This window comes from Glycine max, chromosome 13 (assembly GCF_000004515.6).
Source record: "Glycine max cultivar Williams 82 chromosome 13, Glycine_max_v4.0, whole genome shotgun sequence".
Classification (NCBI taxonomy): Eukaryota; Viridiplantae; Streptophyta; class Magnoliopsida; order Fabales; family Fabaceae; genus Glycine; species Glycine max.
Window position 1 is genome coordinate 35,581,637 of NC_038249.2, and position 27,950 is coordinate 35,609,586.

At 34.4% G+C, this 27,950-nt stretch overlaps 5 protein-coding genes across 8 annotated transcripts; 2 read left to right on the forward strand and 3 right to left on the reverse strand.

The window, feature by feature from the left end:
* Nucleotides 1-45: 45 nt before the first annotated feature.
* On the reverse strand, nucleotides 46-5,132 carry LOC100817365 (protein EXECUTER 1, chloroplastic). Its single transcript, XM_003541735.5, has 12 exons — nucleotides 5,116-5,132; nucleotides 4,640-5,029; nucleotides 4,417-4,533; nucleotides 4,234-4,299; nucleotides 4,036-4,142; nucleotides 3,749-3,830; nucleotides 2,375-3,109; nucleotides 2,101-2,224; nucleotides 1,816-1,985; nucleotides 596-670; nucleotides 358-450; nucleotides 46-235 (listed from the first exon to the last, which is right to left on the reverse strand). Exons 2-12 carry the CDS (start codon nucleotides 4,907-4,909, stop codon nucleotides 143-145), a joined length of 1,932 nt encoding a protein of 643 aa, XP_003541783.2. The 5' UTR covers nucleotides 4,910-5,029; nucleotides 5,116-5,132; the 3' UTR covers nucleotides 46-142.
* Nucleotides 5,133-5,955: 823 nt separating this feature from the next.
* Nucleotides 5,956-8,636, forward strand: LOC100809358 (uncharacterized). Its single transcript, XM_003543090.5, has 6 exons — nucleotides 5,956-6,331; nucleotides 6,441-6,536; nucleotides 6,634-6,674; nucleotides 7,137-7,254; nucleotides 7,730-7,810; nucleotides 8,329-8,636. The coding sequence occupies exons 1-6, from the start codon at nucleotides 6,125-6,127 to the stop codon at nucleotides 8,377-8,379; spliced, it is 594 nt and encodes a 197-aa protein (XP_003543138.1). The 5' UTR covers nucleotides 5,956-6,124; the 3' UTR covers nucleotides 8,380-8,636.
* Nucleotides 8,637-10,270: 1,634 nt separating this feature from the next.
* On the forward strand, nucleotides 10,271-14,724 carry LOC100817897 (uncharacterized protein At4g38062). Of its 2 annotated transcripts, none has more exons than XM_006594604.4 (3): nucleotides 10,271-10,404; nucleotides 10,733-13,522; nucleotides 14,466-14,724. In XM_006594604.4, exon 2 carries the CDS (start codon nucleotides 10,745-10,747, stop codon nucleotides 13,475-13,477), a length of 2,733 nt encoding a protein of 910 aa, XP_006594667.1. In that variant the 5' UTR covers nucleotides 10,271-10,404; nucleotides 10,733-10,744; the 3' UTR covers nucleotides 13,478-13,522; nucleotides 14,466-14,724. The 2 variants fall into 2 exon arrangements, with proteins under 2 accessions (XP_006594667.1, XP_003541784.1); XM_003541736.5 differs by having other exon boundaries at nucleotides 10,271-10,400.
* A 115-nt stretch (nucleotides 14,725-14,839) lies between these two features.
* LOC100305763 (haloacid dehalogenase superfamily protein) lies at nucleotides 14,840-16,171 on the reverse strand. The gene is made up of 4 exons (NM_001249427.2): nucleotides 16,025-16,171; nucleotides 15,775-15,946; nucleotides 15,491-15,607; nucleotides 14,840-15,359 (listed from the first exon to the last, which is right to left on the reverse strand). Exons 1-4 carry the CDS (start codon nucleotides 16,138-16,140, stop codon nucleotides 15,189-15,191), a joined length of 576 nt encoding a protein of 191 aa, NP_001236356.1. The 5' UTR covers nucleotides 16,141-16,171; the 3' UTR covers nucleotides 14,840-15,188.
* A 1,121-nt stretch (nucleotides 16,172-17,292) lies between these two features.
* Nucleotides 17,293-27,194, reverse strand: LOC100809894 (probable ubiquitin-like-specific protease 2A). Of its 3 annotated transcripts, XM_041008362.1 has the most exons (18): nucleotides 27,131-27,194; nucleotides 26,732-26,968; nucleotides 26,587-26,661; nucleotides 26,262-26,494; nucleotides 26,069-26,159; nucleotides 25,881-25,930; nucleotides 23,918-24,115; nucleotides 23,778-23,853; nucleotides 23,320-23,428; nucleotides 22,777-22,854; nucleotides 22,360-22,491; nucleotides 21,919-22,119; nucleotides 21,767-21,822; nucleotides 21,598-21,691; nucleotides 20,185-20,275; nucleotides 19,986-20,105; nucleotides 18,793-19,134; nucleotides 17,293-18,118 (listed from the first exon to the last, which is right to left on the reverse strand). In XM_041008362.1, the coding sequence occupies exons 2-18, from the start codon at nucleotides 26,922-26,924 to the stop codon at nucleotides 17,513-17,515; spliced, it is 2,745 nt and encodes a 914-aa protein (XP_040864296.1). In that variant the 5' UTR covers nucleotides 26,925-26,968; nucleotides 27,131-27,194; the 3' UTR covers nucleotides 17,293-17,512. The 3 variants fall into 3 exon arrangements, with proteins under 3 accessions (XP_040864296.1, XP_040864297.1, XP_025980900.2); XM_041008363.1 differs by lacking the exon at nucleotides 27,131-27,194 and having other exon boundaries at nucleotides 24,101-24,115; nucleotides 26,732-27,100; XM_026125115.2 differs by lacking the exon at nucleotides 27,131-27,194 and having other exon boundaries at nucleotides 26,265-26,494; nucleotides 26,732-27,099.
* Nucleotides 27,195-27,950: the final 756 nt, after the last annotated feature.

Genomic DNA, 27,950 nt, shown 5'->3' on the forward strand with positions numbered 1-27,950 from the left:
GGAAAATTAATTTATTAATTTTTTGTGCAGAAGATCAATATCATATTATCATTAGTAACTGCTTTTATTAAATCTTAAATATGGAGAACTTGCAAAATCAGTAGACAGAATTTACAATATTTACAATATGTACAGCAAAACCCTATTTCTGAAGCCTCAGCCGATTGAAGAGGACCAAAAAAGGATTCTCAGGGGTCAAGTACATAAATCCAATAACAAGACCTGCTTTGATGTACTGCAAATCAACATACGGAATGTTTCAATCAGAGCCATTTGCACGACAATAATAAAGGATGATTCCAAACCAGATTAAAAATACCAGGATAAAACAATAAGACAAGATTGAACAATAACAACCTTTCCATCTAGAATCACAAGTTCACCGTCAACCCATCGAGGATTCTCGAATCTTGGCTCTGCAAGCCTCCCTTGACCTTTATAGCGTGCAATCTGTGATGACAGTAACATCATAACATTAATCAAAACTCTTAGAATGTGGGTTTATCTTAGTACTATCTTTGGTCAACGTGGACCTTCAACATATCCCATTTTTATCCATGACTACTTGTCGTGAGTCTTTCAACACATTGCTTACCACTCCAAATTCTTTAGGAATTATTCCCTTAAGAGGAAGCTGATACCTCTTTCCTACTTTTGCTCGAAATGCTACCTAAGGAAGGAACATGACACATTAATAAGTATACAATACAGTGCATAACAACAAAATTAGCAAAAAAAAAAGTGAATGTAAATTCCTAACTGCAACAAAGAAATATTTTAGCTTACATTAAACCCTGGGTCAATACTGCATTGATTAGTTAATTCCCAGAGGAAAAATTGCTAACAAAATACATTGAATACTTTCTCTCATCCTAGTAACAAGCTTGAAGTTGGTGCTTACCAACCAAACAGAATACATTGAATATTTTCCCTCAGCATAGGTTATACCTTGCATTAACTGAAAGTAATATTTTGGAGTTAACACGTAGTAGTTGCACTTTTCTCTATTGTACATTTAAATATTTAATCCTTCGATGAGACACTTCCAACTTACAGCACTAAAGTCCAGAAACAAAACTCTGCAATTGAAGACCACAAAATGGCTCTCACACCTTCTCACAAATTAAATGACAGTGATGTCATTTGATCTCATGTTCAATCTCTAAGATATGTGACCTAAGTCATCAATTCACCAGGCAATTGAGAGTGAAAACTGAAAATGTGCCAAAATATCAAAATTTAAAAATCTTACAGTGCAGGTGCAACTTGAGTGTCTGTCGATATTTCTATTTTTAAGTATCTAATTATCCAAATATACTTATCAATTTAATAAGCAACAAATTTTGCTTTTATATTTAGAAAGAAATGTTTAATACTATTAAAATAAGTATGTAATTTTAAGTTTTTGTTTGTTCACATATTATTTCTAATTACTAGTGTCAAACATGTATGTTAAAGGCATGTTTTAAAATTAGTGGGAAATAAAGTGTGAATTAAGTAAATTGAAGTCTGAACCATGACTTATTATGTCACACGGGTACTGGAGTCCCACACTATAGTGTCTCTATTCAGAGTCAGACTTGCACAGTCACTTTGATCTGAAAATTACAAGGAAAGAAGTGAAAGTGTTCCCTAAACCATGAATTCAGTTTTTCTTATTTCACAATATTATTTCCTTAGTTCACAAATTTTTGACAAATTAGCATCTAACTTGTCATTTTGCATGATGGAGGTCAATGCATTGTCCTAGTTATAAGAACTAAAAAAATATGATACGTTGTTTATAAAATCTATCAAATAAATTTACAGTATTACCTGGCCAACTGGTACATAAGAATCCCCAGTCAATTTCAAAGCTTCCACATACTCACAAAACTCAAGATCAGAAGGCTCCTTAGGCCCACCATCTTCTTGCCATTGGCCATATCTACATCTCAGTTGAATTACTTCAGAGGAGTAAAGCCCATGTGCACCAATGTATAGACCTGATGAAAATGAAAACATTTGCAATTCAGTATACTCTCAGATTGAAGTCCTACAGTGAGAAGACAACTTCAGCACCTCAAAATACTTAAATTGACAAGTTCTCTAAAATATCACCATTTAAAGGATCTAAAGAAGTTGGTATTTCAATGCGACTGAACATTGTTGACCCTGACAATCGTTCATGGTTCCAAGCCCGGCTAAGACTAAGACTTATTAATTCTCCCAAATCTTTCAGCACCTAAAAGATTGAAGCAAAACATTATCATATAAGCAACCTTTCAGATAGACTCAACTAAGAGACCAACCTTTGCAAACACTACAATTTACAGGTTTCTATTTTACTCAGCAAAAGATCATAACAATTATCAAATAATAAACTTTGACCAACCTTCGAGGGTACCTTCCCCCTTCCAATCAACTTAGCAAGATTAACCATAACACCATCAACACTATTTTGGCGTTGAATTTTTGTTGATTTATCTGATGAAGGCTTCCCTTTGCCATGACCAACCTGTTGATTGGCTACCTTTTCAAAGGTAAGGGAAAATGAACCTTGTCCGGTTTTCTCCAGCTTAGCAGGAACTCGAAGCAAATTTCTAGTAGTCAAACTGCTGGGAAGTTTCTGAACAAGACCACCAACGATAACTTTGACTGCAATTTTATTTTGTTCTTCACGTTCAAAAGATTCCACACTAGAATTTAATTCAATCTCGTCATCAGTTTCAGTTTTGATATCACTCAGTTCTGGATTTTCTGTCTCATTGTCCTTACCAGCACATTCATCTGAATCTTCATCTTCATTCCCTTCATCATCAGTTATCTGCTCAATCACCTTAGATATTGTATCGTTGTCTACCTTGTCTGGAGTTGTGACCTTCAAAACCTTCATCTTTACACCAGGAATTGTATCTTTCAAGACATTCTGAAATCCAGGCATTGCCTCAGATGGATCAGAGTTATCATTCCTATCATCAACAACCTCAGGATCTTCAGGACTCCCAACAACTAGCTCACTTCTATCTTCAGGTGACTCCACTGATCTCAATCTCTCAGCAGCATCCAACGCTTTAGAGGATGTTGTCGGGGGAGTATGGAAAGCCTCTCTCCGCTTTAAGTACACAACCTGAAAATTATAAGAATTAATAAGATCAAAGGTACTATTAAGTTAGCAACAGATTGTGGATTAAATCAAAACTAAAACAAGAACTATGGATTGGTTCAGGCCATTCTTAAATAAATGACTTGTCACTTGGTAAGGTGTCTGAAATTTGTAAACCGTGAAGCATGGTTTGGTTTTAAAGTCTGAGCCTCGAACAAATCAAGCTGGAAGATGAAACCAATAGGCCACAGCTAGAAACATAACACCTAAGTTTTCACTGTTAAGTTTAACTAGCAATGTCTTGGAAAAATCCTACAATTCAGATTGTGTAAAAGATCTAATGATAACAAATCAGATTGTAGGAACAATGAAGAAACAAAATTTTTGGATCATAAACAATATTCTTCATCTTCATTCTTGCATATAATCCCTGATTCTTCTGCCATAATGAATACGATAAAAATTAATTTTTTTTTTCAACAGAATTATTAAAAGAAAATTTGTATAGCAGTCTACTGAAGATCATCCTTAGCACCATCATACTCATATTCAGCTAGAAAAAATTTCAGTGAGCAACAACAATCCATCTTGAGATGAATGCCTGCTTTTATGTTGTAATGATCCCAGAAAAAAAAAATTAATGGAACAGTTGAGAAGAGATACCTGTGACTTAAATTCACCATTTTTATTCTTCGTAAGAAAAAATTCAAATAGAGGAACACCAGCAGCAGAAGTAGCAAGTTGCCTGAAAAATTATGGTGAAAGGGTCAACACCAGAAGCCATATAAGATAGCATGACCACCTGAATATTTTTCACAAATTCAGATAAATTATTCCTCAATATTACGGTGCTAAAGTGGTAGGCACTTCCTTCCCCAAAATCAGTTTTCCCTTTCATTAAAGAGCCAAATTTCCTTACACACTTTTTATCCATAAGAAATAGAACTTACCTAGGACTATAACTCCTTGCTACATATCTTCCGTGCTCTGGAGTTATGCGAATAATTAGACCATGTGGATCATTAATGTCTTTTGACATTCCAGCCCACCAACCCACCTGCAAGAGGCAAAACATATGTGAATGTGATGTCAAAGTATATTATTATTGGTAATGGTAAGCTCCTAACTAAGTCCCAATGAAAACTCACAAGTCCAGTGCCAGCTTCATCTCTCAAGAAAGCTGCATCACTGTACCGCTCTTCCTCTATGGCCCTCTGAAATGTTAAAGAGACACATAATAATACTTTAGATGAAACTAAGGAAGTAACAACTAACAAGTCGAAAGGAATGCAAAGAGAAAGCAGAAAAAGTAAGGGAGTGAAAACTGGTACCTTGAGATGAGATATGGCTGTTCCAACAGTGTCCTTGGTAGCTACAGTGGCAATGGCCACCTTAAGTGTAGCTGCATCTTCATAATCCTCCAAACGCAGAGCATCACCTAAGCGAGACTGTTATGTCATTGTCATTTGTCAGAGCAACATAACACATAATTCAATCTTTGTTCAAACAAACAATTGAAAACAACATTTGTACTTGGTAGTGTAGTGTGTGTACCTTGAGAATGTCGAGGAGAAGCTCTTGTTCATCGACCACGTGGAAATGGTTTTGCCATCGTTCCCAATCCCATTCGGTGTCTTCCACGGAGGCAGAGCAGCGCAGAGAATTGGAGTAGGAATAGAATTTGTTGAGGGAAGAGAAAAGAAATGAGGGTCTTGTTGAGAATGAGAATGGAAGAGAGGAACACAATTTGGAGTTTGGTAAGTTAAACTGTGTTGTGGTTCGAGATGATGATAGGGAAGCCATGGATGGATGTGTCAATGTCATGTTTAAGCAACAAAGGTGAAATGAAATACAGAAATAGAAAAAACGTGTGTGTTGGTTGCGTGTGGCTGTGATGAACCACTTGTTCTCTCTGGTGATTGAAATGCGCTTCAGTTCTGAGTTCTGACCAAACAAATAAACATGAGGCTGTGAATAAGTTGGGAGGCTAGAAACAATTTGATTCAGCAACAAAAAAGATAAGGACGAACTTTGTTACATGCTTCGATGAGGTGTCACCACCTTAACTTGGTCAGAGATTAAAACGGCGTATACATGAGATATCATAAACTAAACTAGTTACTGTATTTGAGAGGAACTCAAAACTTGAAACAATTCTACTCTAATAAATAATCCATTTAATTCCTGAAACTATGTATCATTCCCATTTTTTTTAATTTTATTTAAATCTTTTAAAATTGACTCTTTTTTCTTTTTCATCGTTTTGGCCGTAGTCCATGCCTCAAGCTTTGCGCGTGTGGACGTGTTGCAGGTTTTTTCTGTTGAAAAAAAAAAGATATTGTTTTCCAAATTAATTTACTAATATGATAAAAAAAAATAATAATTAGTAGTAAGGAATTATTTTTTTTTTAAACAAGAGTTTCAGTCTGTCAATAGAATCATTCGACTTTATTCAAATTACTCGGGACTTGATTTAGTTTCTTGATACGGAAAATTTCGTGATAGAAATATAACGATAAAAGAAAAGCAAATATATTGAGAATGAAACCAGTGGAATGTGACTAACTTAACCAACCCTGAAAATAAATATAGGTATTGTGTATTATTGACACTCAAATTGAAGCTACCGTTCCCTAGAGTGTGAAAAGAAAATGAAATGAAAATTGTAAATTAAAATAAAATGTAAAAATGTGAATCTCACTTTATTTTAGTATTTATTTTTAGTCTTTTTTTGTTTTCTTACTTATTATGAGAATTTATAATTAAATAATAGTATAAAATTGAATTTATAGTGTCAGTATATATAACTCATAAAAAAATAATTGCTATATATACCCTTGACGGGGTGGTGGAAAGGGGACAAGACAGACACGTAATGCATGCATGGGTTGAATGGCAGGTGAAGAATCCCATCCCGGAGAAGCAAGCAAAGTGTAATACACGCAGTTGGTATTGAAAAAAACAACAAGAGTGAAAGAGAAGAAAAAACAGGAATGAATAAAATTGTATAACAAAGAGTTTGTTTCTTCTTATGTGAAAATGCGTAGAGGAGGTGAGGGAGAGAACATGGCAGTGCCTCAACTAACTTCAAGTTCCAGCACGAGAAGATTGAGCCTAAGAACAACGAGACCAGACCCTTTCTTGTCGCTGTGCAAATGCTTCAGCTTCGTTGTCGTTCTCTCTGCCATTCTCTGCATCGCCGTTAACGTCCTCTCTGCTATTCGCTCCTTCAAACACCAATCCGATGTACGATGTATCCCTCTGTCTATTTCTCTTTCTTTAAAACCTAATGTTAATGTCATTGGCTTTTCTAATTCAATATTCGTTGCGTGTTTTGTTGTGTCCTGTCCTTCAGATTTTCGATGGCATATTTCGGTGTTACGCGGTCTTCCTAGCGTGTTTCGTGGTTCTGGCTGAGACGGAATGGAACTTCATCATCAAGTTCTGGAAGGTTAATTAGTTATAGCCATTGAATTGTAGATGCTGACTGAACTAATAATGTCCGTTTTCTCACTTCCTTGAACCTGATTTCATGCATTGCTTTACAGGTTCTGGAGTATTGGGTTGGCAGGGGTATGCTGCAGATTTTGTACGTTTTCGCTTTATGATGCTTACTTTTGCTTGTTGCTTAGGTTATCTTGGTTTTCTTCTTAGTCCTTAACAGTGACACCTTACACAACAATAAAATATTAAGTACTTTAGGACCATTATGATCTTTACAAATCTCTACAGGATACATGATTAAGTGTTATTAATCCTCTCTCATAAATTAAAAACTTGAGTATTTGTCACAGAGAAATTGATTGGGATCATAGGCACGTAGTGGTTATGGACTACTTAATTTCTCCTTACACAATAGGGTTTTAGCTGGTAGAAGTTTTTGAGTTCACAACACTTGTATTACCATAATTGGCTGTCTACTATTGCCTATAATTAGTGTTCCAATAACTGTAGAGTGTAGAATTGCAATTGTTTTATGTTCGCATTATGAATTTATGATGCATAAACTTCGTAGTTTGGTTTCTTAGTCGTGGTTTTTTCTGTTCTGCAGTGTAGCAGTCATGACTAGGGCATTCCCTGACTATAGTGGGGAGCGAAAAGAACTTGTAATTTTCCAGGGCATAGCGTGCTATATGCTTCTTGCTTGTGGCTCAATTTATGTTGTGTCGGTAAGATTGTTGAAGAGGACAAACTAATTTGACATGACTTAAATTCTTTAGTTGTGTATGCAAAAATGTAGGTATGCTTTATAGATAATACAAACGATTTGATGTTTACTTTATTTTATATATATGAAGTTATGTTCATTTTGTAATTTATAACTTTTCTATTGATTTTTCAAAAATATTGTGCTGTGAATGTTTTACCATCAGACAGACAGACAGACAGAGGTTTATATTTTAAAGAGCATGATTTGTATTAAACCAGGTTCTATATCATCTTGCCTTTACCCTTGTTTTAATACTTTTCATTTTCACTACAAAAAATCATTCTAAAATGTTTTAATTTGCATACCGTGTATTTTATTTCCCGGAAGATTTGCTATCTATTTTAGTTTCCACTGCCTTTGTTTGATAAACCTTTGGACAGGGTTCTATGTACTATATTCTAAGAGTTACTGTTCCATTGTATTACCATTTGAAGGGAATCCTTTGCGTTGGTTTACTGAAACGTTCTCGCCAGAAGCAAGAGATCTCTAGAGAGCAAGCAGAAAAGGATCTTCAGGTAATATGGCTTAGATTAGATTGCATTCCATATGCATATCTGTAGTTTTTGCCTTTCCTTAATAGCAATTAATAACATAACATTGTACTATGAGCAAACTTAAATGCTGGAACATTTTATATGCCCTTTTATTGCAACCTTTTTCTATCCACCTGATAGAGAAAAGACATCATAGATTATTGTTGTTTTTCTTTAAAGGATTGTATCTACAGGACTATACCCTACTTGTTATTTCAATAATCTTCGAATTGAGGTTTGCTTCTCTTTGCCAACACCATTGTTCTCAGATTGGAATACTACTATCCTTGTTTGTGTATTCTTGCCCCCTTTCTCCATCATCCTTCGTGGAGATTTGGCATAAAGATTCATAGCATGGACTTCTGTTTTCACTCTTAATGGCTGATAGAGTTCCTAATATTATCTCTCTGTGACTTTCTATCTCCATTTAATCCATAGTAATTTCTTTTCTTTTTCTGAAAGATCAACAAAATTTACTTGCTTCTATGGACACTCAACAGGAGTTGGAACGGCGTAGAGAAGAACTTGAACAACTGCTTATAACAGAATAGGTTCGAAGCTTTTGAAAGTAGTGCTGAAATTGTCTCATTACACAGTGAACAAACCTCTACAGGCAACAACCTATGAATACCTGATTATGGTAGTGTTGTTGATTACTATTGTTCGTTCAATTAAACTAATGAATTACATTCTTTAAGGGGAGAAATTGACCTATTGAGTAAATATGTATAAGCAATATTCAAAATGATGTTTCAACTTCTATTCTTAAGAATGAATTCAATCATAACCGATGTTCAGATAAACACTTTATATTCGTGAACTTCTTTGAAGAATGACTTGATAGAGTAGTTTCTGTCGCTAAAAATTATAATTTGATGCTGAGATAGTATGAAATTAGCCGCTAAACAGAATTCATAATCTCAACTAAAATATGAAATCACCACTAGAAACACTTCAGTAAAGTATGCACCTTACTGGCCCAAGACGTAAGGATGTCCTGGTTCTCCTAAAAAACAAGCTTGTTTTTAGAACACCAAGTGATCCACATGGTCACAGGAATAATGACACCGCAAATAATAAGGATCTTGCCCATCCATTGCAGCCAGTTTTCCTCCAAATTAGGAGAGGATAATTGAGCAATACCGAGCTAGGTGATGAAAGGGCATTCAAAAAAATTATGTGTGTTGCATATAAGCGAAGACATTCTTATATGTCCTTTACTAATGTACTGTACCATAAGACTTACATTGTCCCTTCATTAAATTTAGTTTGGGGATCATATTTAATTATTATCAAGTATCACAATTTATTTGATCCATTATCAATGTAATGCTTTCAGGACATAACAGTTTTTTGAGTTATTTCTCCGTGTCAAGATTAAATTTTTTAGTGTGTTTGGATAAATGATTGTAAAATTAATTTTGAATTAATTTAATTTAGTAAAATGATTTTAAAAGTGAAGTAATTTTATATATTTGGATGTTCTTATTCTAAAAGCAAGATAATAGTAAATTTTGATATAGAATTTTTTAGGCTAAAATATATTTTTATTATCTGATCTTAGAATCATATTTGATTTTTAGTCCCTAATAAAAAATTGTTAGCAAAGTGATTCCTTATGAATCTTATATTAGTATTTTTTTTAGTCATTTTGTTAAATATCAGCAAGTTACATATCCATGATAGAGTTAATGTCCAATTTGTTTCAAATTAAAAAAAAAAAGTGATTCTGATGTAAAATAATTTAATGATTATTTCTTGAAGATTTTTTTTTATAAAAAAAAGTGGAAAAAATTATTCATGTTTGTTTATATTCAGAAAAAACATTTTTTTAACAAAAGAAATACTTATTTTTGGTACACTATGAATAGAAGTGCAACAAAAGAAGTACTTAATACTATGAGAAGTTGTTTCAAATAGCTTTTAATTGTAATCAAATTTTTTTAAAAAAAATCTGATTATTTTGAATAGCTGAAACAAACAAATAAAAATAAAAAAGTGATTTTTTTTAAAAAAATTTTATTATTTACTGAAAAAAGCATCAACAAAGGTGCATAAGAAGATATAATGAGATACAAATCTCACAATTTTTTTAAGAGACTAAAAACAAAAATTGTTATTTATTAAAACAAACATTGTTAATTTTGTAGAAAACCTACCTTTTAACTTTAAAAATTTAAAATAAAGGAGCTTAGTCAAAATTAAAGCAAGAAATGTTAAGAACGATTTTTTTTTAGATAGGTTTAATTACTCATGTGATCCATATAGTTTCACAATTCATAACTTCTTAGTCTATAGTTTGAAAATGTTTTTTTATTCCTATATTTTACATTTTAATTCTTTTTTAATTCCTGTGTTTTAAAATTGATTTTTTTTAGTCTTTATAATTTAAAAGTGATATTTTTAATTTCTATATTTTAAATGATTTTAGTTCAACAAACTTTGAAAATTCAAAATTGAAAAAGAGCGCGTCCTTGCCGCCGCAGTCACTGCTTGATAAGTTCAAGCAATCGTATGAGATTCAGATTTGTGTGCGTCTTTTGTTCCCTTTCTCAACAACGCCCGGCACCAGGTAGGTAAATCTCCTAACCGAATCTAAAATATACTCTTCACATTTGTTTAACGCACTTCGCTACACTACACATCGCATGTCCTAGATTATGTTTCATTAATACGAATATTTTTCAATTCCACGAATGTATAATTTCTCAGATCTGCTACAGTTGCCATTCTTCAATCATCTTTTAATTTCTCAAATCAAATCTTTTGTTGTTTGAGTTTGATTTGCGCTCGAGCATTTAACGGCTTAATGCTTGTATCGAAATAACATTGTGTCCGTATGTATTGTAATATTATTATTATTGTTATATTATATCATTCCTGAGTTAAACTCTGTGTTGGAAGGGTGAGAGTAGAATGGACAATGTGTATGCTGAGTTAGACGATGCCAAAGCAGAAGTGGAGAAGCTCAAGGCTGAATGCCGACTCAAAACACAACTTTTCGACGGTTTGAAGAAAGATCGTGCCGAAGAATTTCTCAAATTTCAAGAAACTAAGAAGCTGGCTGAGGTACAGGCACGTGAGCTCGATCTCAAGTCTGAGGAGATCCATGAACTGAAGAAGATTCTAGAAGATCTCAAGTCTAGTTTGCAGGAAAAGGAAACACACATTGCACATTTGAGTTCGGAGAATAAAAAGATCCAAGTCAGTTCTGCTGACAGGTTGCTCAAATTGGAGGAAAGTAATAGAGAGTTGGGGTTGGCTTTAGATGAAGTGAGAGCAAGAAATGATTCTCTGGAGCAGAATGCCTGTGCCAGCAGTAAAGAAGTTTCTAGCCTTAAGGAACTCTTGTTGGCTGCAGAGAAGAAGTGTTCAGAAGCAGAGGAAAAAGCGCAGGAAGCTACAATGCTGAAACGGAGAGATGATGTGATACTGCAACTGGAGGAAGAGAATATCAGCATGAAAGATAAGATTAAATGGAGGAATGAACAGTTTAAACATCTCGAAGAAGCACATGAAAAGCTTCAAGTCGAGTTACGATTGAGCAAGGAGGAGTGGGACAAGGAGAGATCTGTGTTGCTTGAGGAAATGTCTTCATTGCAGGTTAGCTTGGATTCTCAAACAAGAAATGTGGAGGGACTTCAATCACGTTTGGAGATGTGTAACCATGCATTGGCTCATGAAGAGAGCAAGAGGAAACTCCTGGAGGCTGAATTTTCTGAATTCAAATCTAGCTTTGAGAATGTTTTCAGTCAATGTGAGGAAAAGAAGTCAGAGATACAACAATTGACCATTCTGAGAAATGATGAGATAGCACAGCTGAGAAACTCACTAGGAGAGAAAGAGATGGTGGTGAGAGAACTAGAACGTAAAATTGTTCGACTTGAACAAGATAATAAGGAATTGGGAGATTTACTTAAAGAACTCAGGGAAGCTCAGATCAATAATGGTGGAGCAAATTCATTGACATCAAAGCTCCGCAACAAGCTTAGACGGTTGGAAGAGGTGCATAAAAACTGTGCCTCAATTCTCAAGTCTAAAGAATCTCAATGTGGTGATCAAGTGGCAAAGATGGAAGCAGATATTGTTACTTTCAAGTCTACACTGGCCAACAAAGAACAAGAAATAAGAGAGCTTCAGATGGAATTGGAAAATTGTTATTATGCCATTGAAGAGAATCGCTTGGGACTCTTGATCTTTAAATCTGTACTTGTTGAGACTTACTCCAAATCATTCAGGGGCAGGGAAGACTCTTATAAAGCATTTGATGTCAAAGAGAATGAAAATATGCTTCTAATTTCTACAGAGCAATTGGGAGTGAAAGACAAGTCTCTAAAAACTATGACACAAGCTTCACAACAACATTCTCTGTTGGAGGAAGAGCTTAAACAAAAAAAGAAAAAGCTTGAGGAATCATATGAGGGTCAACTAATCTTGGAAGAACAACTACTGCAGATGGAATACACCCTACAATATGAAAAAAGTGCAGCATTTGAGGCTTTAGAAGTGCTGGAACATGAAATAGCCGGTAAAAATGATGAAATATCTCGATTAGATCGTGAAGTACAGGATTGGAAGTCTACTGCTGAAACCCTCAAAGTTTCCTATGAAGAAATTCAGGGAACTAGTAAAAAGATGGAAGCTTCCCTTCTATCACATATTGAGAATGAGAAAGCCCTTAACCAGGCCAATGAAAACCTGCTCTGTGTTCTCAAGGATAAGGAGAGAAAAACTGAAGACCTACTACTGCAGATTGGTTTATTGGAAAGTTGCAATGCAGAGAAAATGAAGGAAGCAGAAAGATGTAAGCAAGAGAACAAGGGTCTTATTCAAATTGTAGAGGAGAGGGAATGTTGCATAAAGGATCTTCAAAAAGATATAGCCGTCAAATGCTTGAAGCAAGAATCCATGGAAAAAGAATTAAAAGATGCAATTCATGCACAGCTGGATGCAGAGAAAGCCCTCAAGCAGGAGAAAGAAATTCTTTTGAAGATTAAAGACAAGAAAGATCAAACTATAGATCACCTTCAGGGGCTAGCTACAACATCAGAGCAAGATTTGTTAGGTGCGCTGTGCTTTTCCTTCTCAAAACAAGTGGAAAAGTGGGTCGAGGTCAGTGTGCTTAGGGACGCATTGAAAAATGTAGAATACCTGGCAAAGCTAGAAATTGAAGAAAGGAACATGAGAATAGAGAAATCAGAAGAATCAATCTTCCATTTAAAACAAGAAGCAGAGCAGCTTCAAGCATCACTGGAAGCCATGAAGTTTGAAAATGAAAATTTGACAGATAAACAGCAGACCATGGAATTCATGATAACAGAGCTCAAGTTTGAGAACGGAAATTTGCTGCAAGACATCATGAACTTATCGACAGAAAGGGGAGATATGTTGGCACAATTTGAAGACATCTTTGGTAGAATTGGAGAGTTGTCTAGTGGGGATATGCAATTGACGGAGATGTTGGGGGAGGTGTTGAATACTTCTGAAGATGAAAATAAAATAGAAATGGGTTCAGTAGTTTGTGACAATCCACATGAGTCTGCTAGAGATAGGGCAAATAGTCTTCTTTTTCTTCCCACAACTAAAAAAACTGAAGAAAATTTTGATGGGCGATCGCCACTGAGAGAGGTTAATAGTTTGCATATGTAGATCAAAAAAGGAATCTGTGATCTTGCTGATGAAAACGCCAAAAAGGTACAAGTTCAGAAACAATTTCCTCTTCGCATTGGCATTTCAATTGTTGATGACATTAAATGCACATGTAGGCGAACCGTCCCTCAAAACTATATTGAAAAAAATGTGTACCAAGATAAGTTGAAAATGGAGGTAATAAATTGGCTACAGATAGGAAGCTTATAATATTTTTTCCCTGAACCTCATTGTTTTTTTTTTTTTAGCGAAGCCCTATTACTCGTCATCTTGTCAATAATAGAAAAGCCATTTACTATTCTGTTACAACACTATTGAAGACAATACTGTGGGCTAACATTCAGATCTTGATTAACTGAATTTACCTTGTGGATAATTCATTCACCCAAAAATTTCCCATAATTGTGTGTAAGTTGGTGCTAATTTGTTTCATAAGACCATAGGTTTAATTGTATTTTTGGTTCAATTTTTTTTCAAGTTTATTAGTTTTTCTATTTTTAAAATTAAGTAAATTTAGTCCTTTTATCAATTTTCTTTCACCTAAAACATCCAAAAATTCTCATTTTTTTATTGAAATATTTGTGAGGCTTATGAAAAATTTAGGATATGGAATGATTTTAAAGGTTTAGAAATTAGAAATTTAGTGAGAATTTGAAAATATTAAAAGGATTTGGTAGGATGAAAGATTAAGATTTACAGAAGAAGAAAAATTAGAAATCCTTTTATTTTGGATAGAATTTGATATTTTAGTCAGTGAAATTTGAGTATGAAAAATGAGTAAAAAATGAGAATTTGAAGATTTTTTATATATAAAAAAAAAGAACAATAAAGAGATTTCAGCTAGTTAGAAACAAACTTGGGGATCAAAATTTCATATAAACTAAATTATAAGGAATACAAAATTTAATTAAGCCATGTTTTAACTGGTTTTATTGGGTGCTATACTTTTAAGATATCAGTCATCTGAGAAGTTCTATGGAATATGCAGGTGTTGGCCGTTTGCCCGTTTCACAAGCAAGCTGGAAATCAAACATCTTACATTTGCATTAGCAAACGACGTATTCTGTTGTTTTAAGTAATTGACGATATCTGTATATTTTCTTGTTTCAGTAATTGCCACACGTTTCTTTCTGAGACGTTTGGATTAGGTGAGTGGTCAAAACTATTGACAAAGTGTTGGAAAAGTTCTTTCTGATTCTTTAGCCACATGGGCAAGTCTCTTTAAATGATTGAATTCTTTGATAATTTATGCAGAAGTTGCATTAACTTTCTTTTAGCACATTTTAAATTTAATAGTACCAAAAAATGTATATTTTGGTGCATAAACGAAAGGCAAAGGATAAGAAAGAAAGGCACAAAGACTAGAGAAGCCGAATTCTGCATTCCAGAAGATCATCTAACTTCTGAACAAATCTGACCATCTAAAATTTCCGGTAAAGTGAATTTTACTATCCAATAACATTAATGCTGCATAACAACACTCACAAATAGGGAACAGGACGAAAGCTGTGACTTCTATTTAAGTTCATTAAATAGTTTCTGAATCAAATCCATAGAAAATTCCAATTGAATATTCAAGTATATAGCTGTTGGAAATACCAGGTTTCTATTCAAGTTCTCCCAGTTTGCTTCATTAAGGGAAACGACTGATACAAAATACTGTGGTTCTGAATAGAATCCAGATAGAGAAAATTCAATGGGATGTTAAATTTCATGCAGTGGGGTTGGAAGTATCTGACTTGTTGGAGTACTTGGAAAGCCATTTCTGCTTGTTCTTCTGCGACGCATTCCAGTTTCGAGAGAATTGTGTAAGGCCTTCCCTTAACGACCCAAGGTTTACCCCATCTCCAACCAAAATGCTAGTTACTCCCATTTTAGACACCTATGATGATCCAACGAATTAACATCAAAAGTGTGAGTGTGAGTATGTAATACGTGAATTATTGTAAATCTTCTGACACCGTCTTTAATTTTCATGGATAAAAAAGTAAGTAGTAAGTATGTATGTATTACCGCTTGGATGTTCCTATTCTCATCATCGAAAAAGAGCATGGAGTTGAAGGGGACACTGGTCCTCGAATGAATCCTCTGAAAATGATCGGTTTTATGTGTCCAACTGGAATATATTTCCTGAAGAAATAAAGCAAATAATCACAAGTGAACTCAAATAAATGCATGCTATGGAAATTGGAATTGAACAGCACTAGATAACTATTTTGTTAACAGGAGAATTGAAGCCACGACTTTTCCCTCTCCTTTTACGACCAAGTCAACCTTATAACTCCAATAAGACATACCTGTGAGACGAACATTGGGGTGAGGTTCAATTTGTTGAGGAAAGCGGTTGCGATGTCTGCCGTTGGCGAGCGAGAAGCGATGGCAATGTCGATGCCTTTCTCTTTGAGAGCTAACAATATGCCTTTGGCGTGGGGATACAGAGAAGGAATCTCGCGCTTCGATCGACACTCACTGAAATTTCAACAACAATTCACAATAATTTCATCATTGGAGAGTATAAATTAAATTAGGTTAGGTTAAGGAACGAACCAGTAGAAAGGCCAGAGAGTGTAATCGAGATCGAAAACCACGAGCTTAGGCAGAACCTCAAACGCTTCAATTATCTGAACTGCCTCAGACTTCACCTTCTCCGTCTTCTCCTCCATCTCTCTCTCTCTCCGTCTCCCCTCAAACTTTGATATTTCTTTTTAATAATAATATAAATATATGCAGAGCAACCTACCACCCAACTTTCGGATCATTTACCCGACCCGACCCGACCCGAAAAGTTCTTATTCTGTCTTCGTTTCTTCTCATGGTGGCAAAATTTTATTAACTTTTTTATTTGACCTGCTCCAAGGATTGACCTTTGATTTCTGGGATTTTCTATTTGCTGTTTTTTTTTTTTAATTTTTATTTGGGATTGTAGTCGGATACCCCTACAATCACAAGCCGTGAAACTAGTCTCTAAAAAATCCACTGGGTCCAAGTCGGTTTTTAAAACTCTAACTAAGTTGGTTTCAACGAGTTGTGATTTCTAGTTCAAACTTGAGTTTGTTAGTGAAAAATTACTTGATTCAAAGAGAGTCCAAGTCGATTTTTAAATCATTGATTAAGTTGCTTTTAAGTTGTGATTTCTAGTTCAGACTTGAGATTGTTAGTGGGAAAATTACTCGATTCAACGGGAGTCTTAGTCGATTTCTAAAACTCTTATTAAGTTGCTTTCAAGGAGTTGTGATTTTTAGTCCAGACTTGAGATTGCTAGTTGGGAAATTACTTGATTCAAAGGGAGAGTTGAGGAATGAGAGATGTCTAGTGAGAAAGGATTCTTTACCGTGGGATTTATTAGAGAGGAGTCTAGTAAGTTATGAGATGCACTCTCTTTTATGCACACTCACTGCACTTTGAATGTATGAGGTCACCACTGAAAAAATATATCACAAAAACAGTGTTTCAAGATTCGGTTTGACTCCATCATAGTACTGTATGTGACACTTATTAAACTAACCCGATTTATCTTTTTACTATTGCAGTATAGTATTAGCATTTTAATCTTTTAAGGTTGCTTCCCAGTTTCATACAAGGTTGCTATAGATTAATATGGACTTAATCGTAATGTATGAATTGTATTAGAAGTCTAAGTGCACAGCACCCAAAGGTACACATGTGCATGTGAGGCATTAACACGGACTTGCACAATGATGCTGATGGTTCTATCTGAGTTTAAATACTATCGATTTATTTGTTGTACAAATGTTAGATGATATATAGATCCACCACATTTGAAAGGGCTAAACGATACTTTCAAATTTACACAATGACGAAATATGAGCGGCTTTGTCTAAATTATTTAAACAGTCCCACCAAAATTATACATTTTTATACGTCATCCTGCAGTGGTGAGGCAAGGGGTTTACACAAAATGCTCCACCATTCGGGGCTATGTTGATACGACCAAAACCTTTTTAATTTGCGGTTAATGCTTTCTTTAATATATTAACATTTAATTTGCTTATAGCCACCCTGCTGCTACTAACACTATTCACAAGACATTACACATGCTTTTTTTACCATGCTTCTAGTGAATCTACGACTTGGACCACCTGCATTCATAAGCTTAGGCCTCTTGGCATCTCGTTCATCAGATTCAAATGCTAGTGACTCTTCCTTGCTAACTAAAGTATTATCTTCGAGACTCGTATTGTGAGTCAGATCAAATATTTGATGGGTTACTGAATTCATATTATTCCGGAATGAGGAATGAGATTCAACACTCACATCAACATCATTTGCGACAGGAGAATCCGGAACAGTGTAGTCTGTAAGCTCCTCACCAGAGACTGAGGTTGATAAATACTCAAGCGCTGTCTTATCAGGAATGCTGGACTCTTCGATTTTCTCAAGAGGCTGGTCTTCATGAGTAGCTGTATTCGATGGGATCCAGGATACACCAGTAGATGTTCTTGAATGAGAATGGCTCTCAACAGCTTCCACAAAATTTACAGAGAACCCAACCTGAAATGTTTCTGATGCTCCATGATCATTGCTGACATATGTGGCTGGGAAATCATATGCCAATATACCAACTTGAGAATTTTCTCTCTCTAATGATAAAACAGTCTCCTCACTAGACTCTTCAATTTCCTGTATTAGAGCAAGAAAATCTTCAGTTGCTTTATGATTTTTTCTGTCAATTTAACTACTTTAAGCAGATGAATAACTGGGTAACCATTTTATTTCTTCATTTCTAGTTCTACTAATTTACATTGTGAAATAGACAAAAAAGGAGGGGCATCATGGTGAAGGGAATTGAGAAATATTTATAAACACCATAGGACTGTAGACTTGACATTCTAGCCTGTGAAATATCACAAGCTTTTTTTATTCTAAATGTCAAACTAATGAATTTTTCTACACATTTCATTTATATTTTGCTTTTGTGATTTAGTGATATATAGTTTTTTGAGTTTTGGGGTGACTTCTTCACAGGCTGTCCAAGTTCGCCTACCCCCTTGAATCAAGGGCAGAAGCTGAACTATGTTGCCAGTAGATCATTCCTTTTAATTCCATCTGCCATAGAATTTTTTTTAACATGACTTAGACGCCTCAAAAAATGTACTTAAAGCTTCTAATAAACACGTACATCTATATTATGACAATTCCAGAGAGAAAATTAAATGGATCTGAATTTTGTAACCCTGGGTTATCTTTCAAGGTAGGCTAATGTCGTGTAGAAAACATACCAGCAGAATAGGAACAAATTGTAGATAAAATAACTATGAAATTAGTAATCAATTCAATGATTGAAATTCCTTTACCTCTAATGGTGACAGGAAGCCCCTCTGATGACATGCTGACATCTGCAGACAAGCAGAACGTGAAGTTACAACAGCCACTAAGTCCTTGGAAACAAGTCCAGGTCCTGTCAAACATGATGCAACTCTTATGGGTGAAGCTGTTGGATAACAGCAACCCCTTAGGGAATCTTCTTCCAGTTTGGGATTGACAATAATGGCAGGGTCTTCTAAAAGAAGATCTTTGTCAAGGCAATCAGTATGAGGTGCTTGCAAAGAATTATTTTCAAATATATCATAAATTACGCTCTGTATATGAGATCGTTTCAGAGAAACCTCCAGTGGAGGGAACCAATTGCTGTTCAACTGAAAATGAAAAGAAGAAATTTAACCGTGAGTCAACTGTAAAAATTAACAAATGAAACATGTAGCTTCTCACACAGACCATTGTTGAGATGTTTTTTTATAAAATATAAATGCAGGTGCCACTAAAAACACACATGTAAGAATGTTGGCAATTAAGAAAGACTATTCATCTAAATAACCCAATCTGAAAATAAAGGGAAAATAAAGGTAAACTCAAGCAACCAAACACACATCTGATACACCCAAGCACAAGCACCAAATGCAATCTAAAATTGACGAGCTTATGTAAAATAAATTAAATAATAAAAAACAGAATGCAGTATAAAACACTTTGCATAAGAACATTACAATCTTTGGGAGGGGGGTAAAAAGACGAATGTAAGGAAAAATAGGAGCATCACTCGTACATGTCATGAACTAAATTATGAGTTAAGGAACCATTTCACATATCATGTCTACAATACAAGTAACCAATTGCTCAAAAGATTTCTCCAAATAAAATATTTTTACAGCAGGTTGGAACTAAATGCAGGGAATGACTTCATTAGTTTAGCTCATACATTCCTTAGTTGAAGTTCCCTAATCTCTTCTTAATTTCAGAAAGAAAAAAAAAAGGCAGAGTGCCATAGGTGTATGCATATTGTCATGATTTTCCTAAAATTTTCTCGTCTAGCATAGCAATTGATAGAATCAGCCAGAGCATCATCAGAGAAACCTGAATGCAAGATACAACAGCAATGATGCCACTTGAGAAATTGAAATGAAACTAAAAGTCAAACATTATATCACTGAAAATGCAAAATGAGATTACATATCAAGTTCAAGTTTTGATGCAATGGGCAGTCACTCACAAAGATGGAGGACTTCGTTATCATGAAAGGGTTAAAGTTGATTGGAGCTTCTTCCAGAAAACGTTCCACATAGTGGAGCAAAAAGAGGCCACAATCATATAAATTTTCCTGCTGAGGCAGCTGAAATAGAAAATAAAGGAAAAACAGAAGTCAATAAAAAGTTGCACTGGATTCCTTATATTGTATGGAGAGGGACTACCTCAAGTGAGATGAATCTCAGATGTAAAAATTTAGAAGAAACATCCTCCACTACATTACTGTGCCTCTCTTTCCATTCTTCACATAGGTAACTGCCATTTCAAAAGATATAAAAGAAAACATTGTCAGATTCAGTACAATGACAGAAAACAGATGAACTCTACTTAAACAAGTTTTTACTGGATTAAATAAAGTACATTTCAACTAAATTTTGTTAAAACAAATTTCTGTAGTGGCTATCAAAAATCAAAATTCCTGTAATGTAAGGAAATAAAACAGTGCCAATAAAGCCTTGTGAAACCATTTGGTTCAACCTCAGACAAAATATCAGTTACTATGCTGTTTTATAACCTTGTGAAGTTTCAAGCTGTTTGCCACCTACGATGAAACTTCAATGGTTTACACCTCAATGGCTTGAGGTAATTAGTTGTTTGATATGGATTGTGGTTAACAAATTTTTCACAGGAATGACTATTATGCTGGTAGGGTCCAGAGTTGGCTGAAATTTGGTGATTAGTGATGCCTATGGTGGCCAAAGTCACCATTCATAGTTAACCATTGGTAGGGTTAAAATGTAGTGAGATTTCGGTGATTGATGATGGTGGCTGAAGTTGTCAATCACCGGTAGTAGTGTATGGTGGTTGAATTTTGGCAACTGGTGACAATGGACAGTGGCTGGTGGTCACAACCATCAATGAAATGGAGATGCATATTTGATAACATGATAATAGAATAATAGATGGATAGGTACTTTAGACATTTCACAAGTCAAAATATATTCCCATGCAATGGGAATTGAACATATCCACCTCCCCACAAGAATGAATATGTGGGAATATTGGGCAGAAATCTAGGGAATGATTTTTGAAATACTTTTACAATACATGGAAGGCTAACACTTTCATGTAAAGATTCTCATGAATGCACAATCCAGAGAGAATTAAACTCCTCCAGACTGGTGTCAGTATATTTGCCTCCTTAGATGTCCTTCACAATTTTTTATTGTCAGTTGATGTAATTTATTTACACATCTCATGTATATATCCTATCTTGGCTTTGTCTTGGATTTTTAATGCACTAAAAAGATTTAAAAAAAAGCCTCCACAAATTAATACCAGAGTACGAATCACACAGAATCTATTCTACAGTAGTTAGGTTTCTGGAAGAAACCAGAATCCAATGGCCAACAGTTATACCAGCAGGACCAATTCCATGAGTCTATCCCATGTTACTTCGACTTTTAAGTCAGAAATTACAAAAATGTATTCAAGCAACTTCTTGCAACAGCAAAATGCCAATTTTTGTATGGAATGAAATTCTAAGAAGAGGGTAATATTTAATGGACCTCCAAATCATCATAAACTAGAAAATAGAAGGTGGACATATATGTCAATCTCAGCTATCAACATGCTACCTTTGGAAAACATTCTTGAGACCTTTATGACTTCCTTTTAGGGAATCCATGTGCAAGATACAAGGTACTTTGGAAGATTCCTTAATTTCTTCATCTACAAGACAGTCAAATAAAATGAAGAATGTCCGCATAAGCAATAGAATAATAACTTAAAGGAAAGATATCTTACCTTTGAAGCATGACACTTCACCCGGATGACAAATGACAATTAAACTCCAGTGAAGACTGTCATCAAGACACATCAATAATACTTGAGATGCTAATAATTCTTGAAAGGTAACAAAATCCATGAGCAAGCAAGATATTGCCTTGGACTCTTACCTGTAGTTTACAGGAATGAAGATATAATCCTTTTCAAAAAGGTTCACTTTTCTTGTCCATTTGCGTACACGTTGAAATGCTGCTCTACCATCACAAGCACTTGATGGATCTTTGTCTAAATCAGCAAGCTTACGAAAGAAGAAGCTATTGAAAAAGTGAAACCTGTTCTGTTCATCAGTTGGGAGTTTCTTTTTCAAATACCTATAGATATGCCAGATTTAGCAAATGTCAGTTCATATGACAAAGAATGGGGAAATTTATAACAAGATGTTCAAATCAATTTCTATCAAGCTAAAAAACGAAGATGAGACTGATAAAGATCAAATATGTGCATTTATGTGTGGGAGAAAAGGTGGGTGAACACTACTTTCTGAATAATAAATTATAGCAACATCCTAGGCTTGAATCCATAAAGGTTATAGTTTCTGCTACTATGCTTACTTGATATAAAAGTCAATGATAGTATCATTAATGAATGTCTGAGGCTGTAAAAGCTCAATATCTCTCTTACTAATAGAAACAGCGTCAGGCTCCCCCTTTGGATAAATAACCTCATCAAAGGCCTCATCAAAGCTGCAGAATACATTATTACATTAACAAATAAGTTCTCCTCAATAATTATCATGCTACACCGATAGAGATTTCCTAATACCAAAAATAGATTTGCTAAATAAATACAAACAAAAGGAATTTATTAAGGTGTAGTATGATAATTTTCCTAATAACCATCAGAACCAAGGTTTATGGTGTGGCATGCAAAAAAAAGCTAAGGGTACATTTTTTTTTATTTATAACACTCAATGTCACAGATCATATTTCAAAAAACTGCAATAACAGAAGTGAAAATGTTGGACTTACTTGGGAAAATAATGTTTTTGAGAGAAAAAGCAGTCCTGCCCCAATGCAGAAATACTTCCACTGTTATCTGCATCAACACTGCATGGGGGAAATAAAATGTAACACTAATTAACACCTTATAATAGTTAGCAACAGACAATTGAACAAAAAAAACTATCAAACGAAAAAATGTGGACAACTTTCACAAAAAACAACACTGAAAACTAATACAAACTGAAATCCATCTCACCACAACAGAAACTGAAAACTAAATAGGATGAGATACTAAAACATAATACTAATTGATAAAGACATATGAAATCTATCTAAGTTGAAAATGATCACCCTGCTGAATTATATATTAATTAAGGCAGAGAGAGCACATTATATAGATACACCTTCAGCCTTGTTCTTCATTTCCTCTGATCAGCAATGATAAGAGAATTTGTTATGCTTGCTTTGATCCATAAAAATAGTAAAATATATAATTTGGGTTGTAAAAGCAAACATCATTGCAATTACAAAACATTTTACACTCCATTGAATTACAAATAACATTCTTACTCAAGAAATGTACTCCATATATCTGTGTATCTCATGTCCAATAGTTTGATTGCCTCTTCTGCCTTGTACCAACATGAATCATAAACAGCGAATTTCAACAGCTTAAAACCTGCACAAATTGTTAAGCAAATTATTGACAGCTTTTACATGAGGTGCAGCTGTCTAAATTATAACAAGATGATCAACCCAAAAATAAAAAACAGACAGAAAATTATAACCAGCAAACGGTATGGTGTCCGTCTAAATTATTCTTGAATAAGAAAAGGAATTTATTAAGATTAAATATCAAATCAAACAAAAATAGAATAAATGAAATGAATATAATATCCATATACTCACCAACACAATTGCAATTAATTAAGAATTTCAAATTTAAAAACATAAGGAGAGAACATATATACTCCGTATTGATGCACAGAAAAAATATCATCAACATAATTTTCAAAAAATAGTCAAACCTGGATTTTGATTTGTATTTCCAGCTTCTGTAAAATCTTTGGGTTTAAGGAGAAGGTTGATTGAGGCTGTTTCAATCTACAGACAGAAGAAAATCAAATTTATTTATGAGGGATTAATAAAAAAAGAAAAGGCAACTTACATTTCCAAACCAACACGATTCAATTTTTCTAATCTCTTCAGTTGCCCACTCAATTTTAAAAGATTCCCTAGTTCCATTGTTTGTTGAGCCTTCAAGTTTCAGGGAGTTGCATGAGAATGTTAATCGAGACCTAGTGGAATATAAATCCTCATATTGAATAAAATTAGGGATGACATCAACCACCTTTTCTATGTCATTCTGCACATCAAGAAACCAGTTCAGTTTATCAGAAAAATAAGAAATCCATACATACATTCAATATCTCAATGAACTAGATTAAGCATATAAAATATTTCACTTTAGAGCAAATATTATTAAATAAAAATAATTGCAATGAAAGACCTACAATTACATGTATGTACAATAATAAACAGGATTTTGGAAACTATCTTTTAAGACTGAGTTGACAAGATCAGATCACACATGCAGACCAAATGAATTGAAGAGTATAAAAGAGGGTAAACAGATTTTAGTTTTCAAAATAAATGGGGAAAAAAAGTCTATCAACCATTAGGAAACTAATGATTTTAGAAAACCAAAACAAGTGCAGAATAACATAACACTATAGAATGGAAATAAATAATTCCATTTTATACAGCATTCCTTTATAAGGAACCTCAACACTACACATACCTTTAGGTCATTTAACTTTATTATTTTCTACATACACTTCTTCCAATTTCAAAATTATCCTATGATGAGTTTTCACACAAATAACTATCTTTTAACATCAACAAGTAATCAAAATCAAAGTCAATTTTAAAACTAAAGATTAACGCTGATTCACCCTTTACGCAAAATTTTCCACCGGTGATGGTTGTAAGGAATCTCAACACTACACATACCTTTAGGTCATTTAACTTTATTATTTTCTACATATACACTTCTTCCAGTTTCAAAATTATCCTATGATGAGTTTTCACATGAATAATCATCTTTCAACATCAACAATTAATCAAAATCAAGTTAATTTTAAAACTAAGATTAACGCTGCTTCGCCCTTTATGCCAATTTTCCACCGGTGATGGTCGTGAGAATCTGACCAAGCCTCAACGATGACACAATTTTGCACCACATCAGCATAGACCCTCTCCTTTATCCTTTGTCAATGACCACTCTCCAAGAAAGAACCAAAACCAAGTGAACATTAATTCAGAGGATTTTCTTATGAAGAAGTCTTTTTTGTTTGGGTTCGAGCAGAGTCTCGTGTCGGAGAGGATGGCAACGGAAGCTGACATGGCTTCATCGTGCAAGTATCAGTGATGGAGTAGTGATTTTTGGAGCAAGAGGCCTTTGTCGCTTGGGTCGCATGGGAAGCCAAGGGTGTTTTCATTCTGGTATTACAGGGGGATTGTCAAAGTTGAGCGTGAGATATGGCAGCGGTGGGAGTTCGTCTGATTAAACAAGTTAATAACAAGTCCGATGATTCCTGAATGTAAATTGTCGCAAGTGAGAAGATAATAGAGGCACGTGCCTTCACTTAAGGGTGTTTTAGTCTTAGTTGTTAATTGTTTTTAATTGTAATCTGAAGGCTATCATTAAAGGTTCCCATTTCTTATCTTAAGAAGTTTCTTGTTAGGGGTTATAAGGTTGCCTTGGTGGTGTAGGGTGAAGGGAGGGGCAGATGTCATGTGTTCAAACCCCCCACTAACAATTAACAACTAACATTTGCCAAAAAAAAAAAAAAAATTCTCGTCTGAAAAAACCCCTATACACACACACCTTCCCTCATTCATTGTTTTTTGTGGTCTCTCCTCTCCTACTTCAGTTGTCATGATACTATTATTTAAAATGCCATAATCTGATTTCTTTCCCCCTAAAGCAAATGAGATAAGAGAACATAGAATGCATTTCATTTTTTTCCAAAATGAAACCGAAGTTTTCATATGTAATTTCCACAGATTACAGCAATCAGGTAACGCAATTAAGCAAATAATTAATAAACCATGACAAGTACACTTACAATTTCAAATGCAGCAGAATCATCCTCCACTAGCTGCTCTTCGAAATTAACTAAAATAACAAGAATCAAAACTGACAATTAGTAAAGGAAAAAACCAGTACATAATAAGAGAGGGTCAGTACTGATTAGCAAAACAACAATACCTCAAATATCACTTGGAAAATCTTAAAGCAACGAAAAAAAAATACCTTCATCTTCTGAGGGATTTGAAGTTGAAGTCGAAGAGGAACTCATTTGATTACTATCGCCGTCATCAGAAACCACATCAAGTGACTGATTCTGAAACAAAATTAAATCAAAACTCAACGAAAATATCCACGACTTTCTCTCGCCCGAAGCAAGGAAAAGCATGGCATGCAAAAGAAAATGATTAATTATTACTACTTTCGAGTCCAAATCGCTTTCAGCGAAATCAGTGTGGCCTGGAATCTCTTCATCAGCGGAGTCTAGCAGCGGTGTGTCTATTGAACACCGATTATCACATTTTCCTCGATTATCAACAACACCGCCATCTCCACCACCACCACCACCACCACCACCACCACCATCATCATCAACAACAACCTCTAAGGGTTTGTTGGCAACTTCCTCCGGTGAGCGCTTCATTTCTTCTTCTGAATCACTCGAAAAATGAGAAAAAAAGCACATAAACGATAATCAGGCACAGGAAGAAGGACGAAAGAGTTGGTGCATGGATGATCCGTACCTTGCTCGGAATCGAGGTCAATAGGATCGGCGGTAACGTCATCGGAGAGAGGTTTGGAATTGGTACCGCTCGCCACTGCAGAGAAGAATGACGATGAATGGGAATGAAGGAACGGGAAATTGAAAGAGTGGAGTGAGTGACTTACAGGCTTGGAGGAAGTCGTATTTGGTGACGGTGGAAGAGCGAGACCTGCTACTACTAGTGCTAGGGTTTGCGAACTTGCGGAGAATCTTCCGAGAGGTCTTCTCGACGTTCTCGTCTTCGTCATTGAATTCGAAAACCTCGAATTTCTTGGTCGAGGAAGAAGAAGATGATGATGATCGCTTGCGCCGAGTCATGAAGCGAGTGAGTGAAAGCGATTCGGATAGATGGAGAAAACTATCTGCCAAGGGAAGAAAAATACAAATGGCTGTGAGGTTGATGAAGTGTTATGCGTTTTATATATAAAAAATATGCATTTGGATTTGTAGAAGCAATGTTTGTCTTTTGGATCTCCTTTTACTTTCCCCCTTTCAACTCATGGACCCCTGTTGTATGTATGTACCTTCTTCACTTCAGTCGCTCCAGTCAACTACCTTCCACCGTTCCACGGTACTACTTTTCTAGAGTTTAATACTACCAAATTAAATCCATTTAGACCGTCAATTTGATTTTTTTTTAAAAAAAATTATTCTAATAAATGATAATATACTATTTTATATCATCCTAAATAATAAAATAACAAAAGTCCTATGCTTTATTTTATTTACAAACAACAACAATTTTTTTAGAGGAAAACTGCACCGAAGCTTTATTTTATTTACCAAATTAATCTAAAAAAATATTGGTCTTTTGTTATTTTATTATTTATGATGATATAAATGTCCTTTTTAAAGTCCAGGAGACTTTAAGATATTATTAAATCCAACATTATATTAATTTTTTTTATTAGTCATTCAAATAAAATTAATTTTAAAATGAGTTTAATGATATATGGTATAAAATGATTTTTTACATTTTCATTCATTGATTACAAATAATGATTAGTATATTTTTTAATTTTTTTATAAAATTTAATAAATTTATTATATATGATGAGTTATAATTTAAAGAAGTTTCAAAAATATTTTACATTATCAATATATGGTTTTTTTTCTCTTAAAATTCATATAAAAATAAATAAATAATTTTAAAAAAAAACTGAAAAACTAATCGAAACCAAAATGCAAAAACATTGCTTTTATTTGAATTTGATATTAAATCTAAATTGGATGGAATTGAACCATACATTAATTTTATAATAAGCTTGGATAACTTTTTGCCCAAGAATTAAAGGAAACTCAACGTAGGCCCGATCTTATGCTTAGTTTTGATGCCGAATAATT

Coding starts and splice junctions, on each gene's coding strand:
- LOC100817897 (XM_006594604.4), top strand. CDS start 10,745: ATGGACAATGTGTATGCTGAGTTAGACGATGCCAAAGCAGAAGTGGAG.
- LOC100817365 (XM_003541735.5), bottom strand. CDS start 4,909: ATGACATTGACACATCCATCCATGGCTTCCCTATCATCATCTCGAACC. Junction 4,534..4,639: donor TTCTCCTCGACATTCTCAAG/GTACACACACTA, acceptor ATGACATAACAG/TCTCGCTTAGGTGATGCTCT. Junction 2,225..2,374: donor GGGGGAAGGTACCCTCGAAG/GTTGGTCAAAGT, acceptor TCAATCTTTTAG/GTGCTGAAAGATTTGGGAGA.
- LOC100809894 (XM_041008362.1), bottom strand. CDS start 26,924: ATGACTCGGCGCAAGCGATCATCATCATCTTCTTCTTCCTCGACCAAG. Junction 26,160..26,261: donor GCGATTTGGACTCGAAAGTA/GTAATAATTAAT, acceptor ATTTTGTTTCAG/AATCAGTCACTTGATGTGGT. Junction 22,120..22,359: donor ATCATTGACTTTTATATCAA/GTAAGCATAGTA, acceptor GCATATCTATAG/GTATTTGAAAAAGAAACTCC.
- LOC100809358 (XM_003543090.5), top strand. CDS start 6,125: ATGCGTAGAGGAGGTGAGGGAGAGAACATGGCAGTGCCTCAACTAACT. Junction 6,675..7,136: donor AGGGGTATGCTGCAGATTTT/GTACGTTTTCGC, acceptor TCTGTTCTGCAG/TGTAGCAGTCATGACTAGGG. Junction 7,811..8,328: donor AAGCAGAAAAGGATCTTCAG/GTAATATGGCTT, acceptor GACACTCAACAG/GAGTTGGAACGGCGTAGAGA.
- LOC100305763 (NM_001249427.2), bottom strand. CDS start 16,140: ATGGAGGAGAAGACGGAGAAGGTGAAGTCTGAGGCAGTTCAGATAATT. Junction 15,947..16,024: donor ACTCTCTGGCCTTTCTACTG/GTTCGTTCCTTA, acceptor TTGAAATTTCAG/TGAGTGTCGATCGAAGCGCG. Junction 15,608..15,774: donor CCCCAATGTTCGTCTCACAG/GTATGTCTTATT, acceptor TTATTTCTTCAG/GAAATATATTCCAGTTGGAC.